Source organism: Triticum dicoccoides, chromosome 1A (genome assembly GCF_002162155.2).
Source record: "Triticum dicoccoides isolate Atlit2015 ecotype Zavitan chromosome 1A, WEW_v2.0, whole genome shotgun sequence".
In the NCBI taxonomy this organism is placed as follows: Eukaryota; Viridiplantae; Streptophyta; class Magnoliopsida; order Poales; family Poaceae; genus Triticum; species Triticum dicoccoides.
In genome coordinates, this window is record NC_041380.1 from 589436 (window position 1) to 599224 (window position 9789).

Here is a 9789-nt window from a genome sequence, read left to right on the forward strand (position 1 = left end):
TCGGTGTGGTCGCGTAGGCGGCGGGCGGCGAGTAGTTGTATGGAGGGTATTGCACGCCGACGAAGGCGGGCGAGAGTGTGGGCGTCGCGGGGTGGCCATGGGGGAAGGTCACGTTTGGGTTGAACCCCCCGTGCGCGTCGCCGTCGGCGTAGCCGAGCGACGACGATCTCCATGGAGATCTGACGCCTTGCTGTCCCCAGGGCGCGTACTGGGCATGGCTGACGACGGGTGGATTCATCATCCCCGCGTGGTCGACCGATGAGGAAGACGCCGCCGCACGCGCCGCGTTGTCGCGGGCCTTCTTGGCAATGGCCCTGTTCCGCCGGTCGGTGGTGAATGCGTCGCGTCGCTGAACTTCCACTCTTCACTCGGCGTTCGACATGCCCGGTGGCTTCGATGGCGGCGCCCTCGGCTTCCTCTGCTTCGCCTGGGCCATGGTGCCAGTCGTGGTTGCCGCCGCGCGCGGCATGGCGTACTTCTTCGGCGGCATGGCGGCGACTGGAGGCGAGCTGGAGGGGGTTTGGCGGGAGAAAGGGAGGGAATGGCGGGAGGAAGGCGAGCGAGCGGAGGAGATGCGAGGGAAAAGCGTCAAGAAGCGGCCGGAAAAGGCCCTCGGGTCGCCGCCAGGGTGGGCCCACGAGCCTTTTTCGCTTGTGCCGGCTCCCCAAGCGCCCCCCCAGGGTGCCGGGTTCGGCCTGGGTCCGCCGGCACCAGTTTTGGCCCGAGCCGCCGAAAAACAGGCTTCTGGAAACGCGACTGGGTCGTTTTTATGGCGCCGACGCGGCAAAATCGCCTGGGAAGAACCAGTTGGGGGCGCGGCTGGAGATGCCCTAAAAGGCCGTTTGGATGGCAACCAACCCCCGCCTTACCAAAATAATGGCCTTGACCAAACGGACGGGCATCTGTTTGGTTGGACGGCCAAACTTCTAACCGACACCAATATTTCAGTTAGCGGTTCAGGTTCCACTCCAATGCAAGGACGAATCGGCCGCGGCAAATTCCATCGCCAATTATTTGGCTTGCCAGGTTTTGGCGTGGCTGGCTTAGGCGCCATCCAAACGGCCCCTAATTCTCCACAACCAGAGAACCTCTATTTTAGAGGATCCTTGTGGGTGATGAAGGCATTCACTGGCTCCAAATACAAATGATTTGCATGTATTGCATGGTACCTTGCTTTTTATATCAGCTTTACTGACTTGTTGTCCCAGAAGGATGATGACACCGTGCCTACTTTGTGACACTTGTCGAAATGAAGTATAACATAATTGAGTTGCCGTGTTCTATTACGTATTTAGAGGATAGGCAGTTTGCACTTCTATGAGCATTATCTTTTTGACAAGTAGACACATCTAAGAGCATCTCCAACAGGCGCCGGTCGCGCCGCGCGCAAAAAACACATATGCCGCGCGCGTATCGGCTGGTTTTGCGCGGCGCGCAGCGCTGACTCCAACGGCCGCGCTAAAAATGCAGCGCGCGCGTCGTTCCAGCAGCGCGCCATAATGCAGCGCGCACGACTCGCCGGTGCATTGCATATGGCATATTTCAACACAAAATGATGCACTTTTCAACACAATAAAAATTTCACACAAACAAGTTGATGAAGTTCATGCCCACAAGTTCATCCAACCAAGTTCAAAATGCAAATCAAGTTCAATACACAAAGGAAAGACACATCATTCCTTGTCCTCCTCCTCGTCTTCGTCCTCGTCCTCATCTTCGGAAGACGATTCTTCCGCCTCCGAAGATGAATCTTCCTCCCTCTCCTCATCGCGCACCGCATCACGTGAAGCTCCGACGGTGTTGGCAAGATCTTCAACGGCATCTTCATGGAAATGTGTGCGAGGAGGCTCATCGAAAGACATTCCGCCCATGGCGGCCGGAGGTGCACCCATGCCTCCCATGAGAGAAGCAAAACTTCCATGCCACCCATGCCACCCATGCCTCCCATGAGGTGCACCCATGCCACCCATGCCTCCAATGAGGCAAAGTAAAGACCCTTCCTTTCTTGATCTTCCCCTTCTTGGTTTTCCTCTCCTCTTCTTGGAACAAGTTTTGCGCAATGTTGTACTACATGAAAACAAAGCAAGTTAGCACCAACAACAAGCAAAACAAAGCAAGTTTAGCACCAACATGTAAGATGAAATGGCACTTACTCTATCGTCCTCATTTGTGCCACTTGGGTTCAACTTGTCAACCGCCTTTTGACAAGCCGCCCACCTTTGACAATCTGAGTTGATTGTCGACCACCGGGACCTAAGTGGTCGGTTGGAGCAGTCAATTCCACTCACGTTGCGAGCATCAAAGTGTTCCTTCATCTGGTTCCAATAAGCATCTCTACTTTGATCACCTCCAACGGATGGATCCCTCGACACTTGCAACCAAGTATTGCATAGTAAGATGTCATCGGTGTTGGTGTAATTGCCCGCTCTTCCTTTCGGTGCGTCGACAATGCCCTCACCCTCCTCGTCCACCTCGAACTCATGGTCTTGAAAATGCATGTCATTGGTTTGAGACCAATGCGAATTGTTGGAGCCAACACCCATCGTTGACATGTATGCATCATCATTGAGACTACAATTTTTTTTGCACAATGCAAATAAGCTATCTATATGTGACGAATGCATTCAAAAAATAACAAAAAAAATGAAAAGTTAGATTTTTTTTACCTTGGAGGCATTTCGTCGAACATGTTGTGCGCGCCGGCCGCCGGCTCAACGAGTGAGCTTGCCGACGCTTCGGCAGCCGCCGCGCCTGTCGCACGCCCCGCAAGCTTCTTCCTCTTCGCCTTGGAGGTGCCGTTCGCCGTTCGCCGTCTTGTTTTTCTTCGCCGATGTCTTGCCCTTCTTTGGCCGCGCCACATTGGGGAGCTTTGAGGAGGAGGCGGCGGCGGCTCGGGCTGGCGCCGGCGCGACACCACCCGCCGCCGAGGTCATCCGCGGCGGCAATGAAGAGGCCGCTCGCGAGGCCGCTCGTCGGAGGAGCTCCGGCGGAGGCGAGGCCAACGCCACCCGGGCTAGGGTTTGTGGCGGCGGCGGCGGGGGCGGGAGGGTCGCGGCTATAGGACGGGGTGAGCGGGGTGCCGGCGCGTGCGTCCATGGGTGCGGGTCGCCGGCGCCGGCGCGCGCGGGGCTTTGGAGGGGGAGAAGAAGAGCGCAGCGCGAGCGTCGTGTGTGCCGCGCGCGGAAGCGGGCGCCGCAAATACACCACGCGACGTACCGCTTCCTAGCGCGCGCCCAACTGCTTATACCGCGCGCGCGGTTTTTGCGCGCCCGCTAGAACCATCCGCCGGGTTGCGCGCGCGCTAAAACAGGGAATTTTGCGGCGCGGCGCCTGTTTAGCGCGCCTGTTGGAGATGCTCTAAGGTTTCAAGTCTGTGCACAACGATGGCCATCCTAGACAGACTAACTAGTGGGGCGAGACACTGATAAAATCTCCTGGAGGAGATAATATTTCTTACCTTTGTAGATGATTACTAGCGGGTAGCGCGCGGCGGCACGCCGCGCCACATGGACTAATTAGCTATTTAGTTATTTTTGTAATTTTTGGTAAGTCGTCCCAAATTTGATTGTGGTAAATTACTTTATACAAGTGGATGGTACATCAAGTTGGTACATAGGTATGAGATTGTGGCAAAGTAGTTTATACAGGAAACGGTTCATCTAATTGGCACATACATAGAAGATTTATAGTACGTAGTAATATAGTGGGTACTGGGCGCATAGAGATGTTGATCCTCAGGCTGGATTTGTCTGTGTAATGTAGTGATAGAGAGACGAAGCTAGTTGTTTTGCTCTTGTTTGTGGTGGTTTGTTTGGAGTGTAAAAAAATGTTCAGTAGTTGGATGCATGTCTTGGCTTTAGACGGATCGGCAAGATATCTTGAAACTGGAGCTTGTTCGTGTTGATTTGTCTTGCTGAAAATATGCTTTTTGTTGTTTCTGTATTTCTAACTCTTCATCCTTGGTCCTGCTCTATTCTTACACGGCCGAGTAGCGCCAGTACATTGTCTTCAAAGCATTGTAGTTGTGGTCATCGATGATTACGTTGTGAAGGCACGTCGTGCCATACTGATTGTTGTGTGTTGATTTTCTTTTTGATGTTTCTAAAGTTCGGTGCCCAATCTACTCCAGTATGAAATTTTATAGAAAATACCAAGAAATGTATCTGTGCTGAAGAAAATATAGTCCGAACTAAAATCCATCCAAAAACCTTTTTTCTATGCATAGAATTTTTATTTTTATTTTTGCCGCGGATACGGTGTTACAAATCCTCTTCCCAAGATAGTGCCCCTACCATCTGCAGAATGCGCTACAATGGGCTCTGCCCAACACTACCAAATTTATAAAGAGATGGTCCAAGAAATGGCTCCAATTCGGAAGCTAAGGAAAAGAAACCGTCTGTGAAACCCCTTTATAATCCCAGAGACAAAAAGTGCAGCAGGTTACACTTACACACGAGTTGAGCAAATTAGGAAGTACTCCCTCCGTCCTATAATATAAAACATTTTTTGACACTAGTGTAGTGTCAAAAAACGTCTTACATTATGGGACGGTGGGAGTAGATTTTACTGTCTTCTATGACATCTCCCTACAAAAGAGATACAGATGGTTAAGGAAAGAATGACACGGGAACTGAAAGCCCTCCACTGTTTTTTTTAAAGACACTTGCTCACCAAAAGGAGATTCAGACAATATACGATTGTGCGCAGTTTACCATTTGGCACTACCTCAGAAATGTAGTAGCTACTCCATCCACAATCCATCTAATTTTCCTACATTTCCTCCATGATTAGATCAGAGAAAAGAAAGCTACGCTTGGCAAGCTTGAACTTTCTCTTGACCGGCACCAAAATTTAGTGCCAAGATGGAGGTATGGTTTCCATGACGAAGAATGGTAGTTAAGCCCCTAAACCTGTAGAGAAAAGATATCAGTGCTCTCGTGAAAAACGCAAAACTGATAGAAAGATAGCTCACATTATTGCCCAGACAATTGCCTAGTGAATTGTGCCATACATTCGGTATTGAACATGAAAATGCTAACAATCAGTTCACACGATTCTCTTCCGTCCTGCCGATCATTTACTTCAGTTATCCACACTGAAGTTAAAAGAGCAACTCCTCCAGAAAAAGGATCCAATTAACAAAGAAGAATCAATTAGGTAATCTGGATAAACGGAGAGACACCACTGCAATTCAACCAATGAAGTTCAGCTACTGCCTCAAGATGCAACTTGTTCCATCAGGTTTTCTGCTGACTTCACGCCAACATTAACATCACCGTTATCTGATGAACTCTCTGAATTTGAGGCCTTGGGAACATTTGGGTTCTTGTAGTCCTCCATGATGTTTACGCTCATTCAGAAAGCTGCTTCACAGATGCCTCATCTGTAACAACCTAGGCATGTGTACAATAACAACCTGCCTCTCAAACTATTCATAAGAAAGCACTATGAGACGCAGAGTCACCGAGTGGAAGGCAAAAAAATAATCCAACAGTGCATCGAAATTTCAAACTATTCACAAGAAAGCACTATATATAGATAAATTAAACAAAATTCAGCAAACATATAACTTCATTCTCAAGTTTGTATCCCTGTTGATTTGATTTCTACTCCAAGGCATTAAAACAAACAACTAATGTGCATGGAAAGAGATGTGACATTTTTTTGTACAACCACACTTCAGAACATCAGCTCGAGGCGTGAATACAAACAAAAAAAGCACAATAAAAAGAAGAGAATTAGGGAGAGAGAATAATTCCTGAAATGTCAATTTCTAGCTAGAAAATCGGAGGGGCGGGAGAGAGACCATACACATCGGCCAAACGGGCCTCGACATCGCCTGCTCCGCAACGTCCAACCTTCTCTGTCGGCGTGGTCAACATGCCGTCTTCTGTGAGCTGCAACTGCTTTTCTTCAGGCAAGGAAGGGGAGGCCGCCCGGCAGTGGTGCGCGAGGTAGAACTCGCCCGGTGAGACAGCTAGAGCATGGCCGCGTGCTAAGTGAGACGGCCAACAGAGGAGGAGGATCAACGTGAGGTGGTAGCCCGGCGGAGCGTCCCCTCAGCGGCTGCGCCATCGGTGGCCCCCTGTCCTCAACATCCGCGGGGGCTTCCGTGGTGGTCCATGAGCGTACGCCGAGACGCCGAGGTGGACGACCACGATGTGCGCCGAGGCGGCCCGCGGCGCTGCCGTCTTGTTCTTCGCATGCCTCGGCGCCGGTGGCGCTGTGCCAACGCCCTGCCGCCAAACTGGATGTGCGAGCTGCGCGGCACCAAACGCCTGAGCAGCATCCCTCCCAGCCAAAGCTGCTCTCGCAGTAGCCCAGAGCACCGGGCCGTGGCCTTCCCATTCCGGCGTAGTATCCTCCACCACAGCGCCGCCTAACCCTCTCGCAAGGGCACACGACGACGGCGACGGGAACGACACGCCGTCACGGCCTAGATGCACTATTTTCCATACTCCTGCGTGCGACAGCACGTCAGCCACGCGAAGAGGAGATGGGGTTCCTACATGGAAGTTGGGAGGGAGATATGGGGGCCTGGTGGTGGCATACAGCCGGCGGTAAGGTGAGGCGTGGGAGCTGCTCTAGTTTGGTAGCGGGACGATGCAGAGGTGAGGTCGCCGGAGCGAGCGCTTTTATACACGGTGAGCGGCGCGAAGGGAGACTTCGAGAGAGATCGCAAAGGCCAGCTACTAACACAAACCGATCTAAACATTGAAACGTGGCGATGAAATAAACAACCAGTCAAAGTCACATAGTAACGTGGCCACATGCATGAGCCATGCAAAGGGACGTGGAACAACACCAATCCACATACCTCTAGAACAGACACGTGAATTCAACCATGCCAGCCCATAGTGAATCATACCTTTTTTAAAGAAAAATAGGAACCTTCCAGGAGACCACACAGCACACGCGTCAATAAACAAGAACACACAACATGTCAATGTCAACAGTAAATAAAACATGACCACAAGAAAAATAAACTCCTCCAGGAGACCACACAGCACACGCGTCAATAAACAAGAACACACAATATGTCAATGTCAACAGTAAACAAAACATGACCACAAGAAAAATAAACTCCATGACACCCTAGAAGGCCATCACGCACACGCGTCAATCATAGAAATACGGTAAAAAAATCCAAAAAAAACTAGAAAAATGGAACCCTTACGGGCCTAGTATTCTTAGTATTTAAGCATGAAGGTCTTTGATTATTTCCTAGAGTCCAATGATGTGACATTTGGTCTTTTTAGCCGAGCAATGGCAAATTGTTCTGCTAATTAAAGAGAGTTTGAGACATTTTACCGAGATGCCCAAACTACTAAACACACTAAAATTGGTACTCCACAGCATAATGGAAGAGTGGAATGTATTTACAAGACGTAGTTGAGAGGACCCGTCGGATGCCCTCCCATGTAGGACCACATAGTCCTGGGCAGAGGCTATCATGAGGAACTAATTAACTCCATAGCTTTACTGTGAACACTCTAATTTCTCTAAACTTATCTATTTTGTATTAAAAAACACGATATGGGTTTCCCTAATAGGGGCCATGTTTATCCGCATCATCTGAAATATTTTGACCGATGGATCTATGTACTTACGTCTAAGGATCTAACCACATACACCGAAGGAAGTAATATATATATATAGTGTTTTTCGAAATGACGTAATCATCATTCGACTAAAAATGTTTAAATATGTTAACCATACATGTGACATCTCATTTGGCATTACTTTTACGGTATCTACAAAACAAAGCAAAATCGAACTATATGAATATTAATAAAACCATAAATTTATTCCTCAGACATTTTGAACACATTAGAGATGATGCCTTTGTATTTGCAGGGGTCACTATACTAGTATAAATTAAATAAGAAATCTTGCGGACGCATATGCTTCCATAACATACCTGGCCTCTGAAAAGGCGATGGGCTACATCATGTTCTGAAGTTTTCAAATTGCACACCAAGCTATCGTTATCTGCACAAGGGGGTATCTCTGGTTTAGATTCCATATCTGTCCTAAACATATTATGAAAGCAAGCAAAAGAAGTATGGCATCCAACAGAAGAATGAATCGGAGATGGCTCTACATATGATAAGATAGCCAATTTGCAAAATCAGAGGGACACGATAAGATCCCGTTGCCTTTTGTCCCTAGAGGGTTCTTTTTAAAAGAAGACAAGGAAAACTGATCGGCACGCTACCAAAATTGCACCTTTGGCATATAATCTGCAATTTCTCCCACTACTTTGTTCATCTACTGTTTCCTTACGTTCCAAATGAGAAAAAAAATATTAACATCAAAGATATTTTCAATTCGCTGGTTTACATACCAGGGGTTAATACTAGCAGGGATTATTTAAATCATAACCTACGTATTTTGTAAACGTTGGAATGACAAATAAATTAAAAAATATATAGATGGAACAAATCATGCAAGAGCGCCACTGTTTGAGTAAAAACTGGCCGAAATAATTGGATTACCAAACTTACCTCCTTGAATAATATACAAACAGAGTGATCTGGTGAGAACTGGCTGATCTCCGATATCTGGTACGGATGGCCGGTGCACAAACTGGCCTATGCTCACAGACTTGCCTCATGAACTTGTCAGCGAGGTCATGCTCTGCACTGCCTCCATCTTCATCCTCTTGAGAACGTCGACACCAAGTATTGGTCGTTGCTCTTGGCGTGACCTCGCGTGCAACTGGGCCAAGAAGCTCCGGATGAACTCGTCAGGATTAAAAGGATGCATGATCTTTACCCAAGCACGGCATGTGAAGTTTCGGCGGATCTCAGGGTCGACATAGGCCTTCCTAACGATGGATGTCATCCCAAGATCACCGCCGGTTCCCCACAAGGAGATCACTTCAAGGGCACGGTCTTGACGATTGATCAGGTCGGTGAGGTTCCATAAAACATGCTGCTTCTTGGCCGCATCCTTGGCCTGGGCAAGCATGTCGAACTCAGCCGCACCAGTGATCGGTGGATGCGGTGGATGCGGCTGTGCAACAAATGTCTTGGACCCAGAGTCATTGATGAGGTTGCAGCGCATGTTTCGCTGGCTCACATCCTGGACCCTCGCCTTGAGCTCCGTTATGTTGTTGACGGCCTGGTCCAGGGGCAGCGGCGGCGCCATGCAGGACGGCACCACACGCCACCACCAGGCCGGCTTCCACATCGTAGGCCAGGTCCCAGATCTGCCTCACCCAGGTCTTCACCACGGCGTTCTTGGCGCGCTCCTCGTCGGTGGTGTTGAGGAAGCACTGCATCATCTGGAACTCGATGCTGATGAAAACCAGGTCGCGTTGCACGCTCTGCTTGAGCTTTGCCTCATCATCGATCGCCGACTTGGCCGAGCAGCGTCCCTTCCACCACCGTCTTGGCCACCCCCAGAACAAGATCCCCCATTGCGCGTGGTTCAGCTCACTCAACTCCTCTACTCGATCTGTTTTAAAGGTTCTACCAAGCGATTGCTAGTGTTGTGCGCCGGAGATGCTCTTATAGAGGGGAGAGCTGGTGCATGACAGCAAATGTCTGCATTACTTTGATTCCATATGATCTTCATCCAGTAAAGTGTCGATTCATTGATTGCTATACAAGACAAGTACTACCCACTACTCCCGACCCAAGTCTGCTTTTTTGCTTTGCTTTGCCAGGGGTCTAGTAGCTTTGCTTTGCGTACCATGTGTACACAGAATCATGTTCCATGGTAGCTTTGCTTTGTGTACCATGTGTACACAGAATCATGTTCCATAGTGGCTTTGCTTTGCGT

General features: G+C 49.2%; 1 protein-coding gene across 1 annotated transcript; it reads right to left on the reverse strand.

Annotated features, from left to right (window-relative positions):
• Positions 1-1613: 1613 nt before the first annotated feature.
• On the reverse strand, positions 1614-2417 carry LOC119275413 (uncharacterized protein OsI_027940-like). The gene is made up of 2 exons (XM_037559396.1): positions 2154-2417; positions 1614-2067 (listed from the first exon to the last, which is right to left on the reverse strand). The coding sequence occupies exons 1-2, from the start codon at positions 2165-2167 to the stop codon at positions 1674-1676; spliced, it is 408 nt and encodes a 135-aa protein (XP_037415293.1). The 5' UTR covers positions 2168-2417; the 3' UTR covers positions 1614-1673.
• Between the last annotated feature and the right edge of the window lie 7372 nt (positions 2418-9789).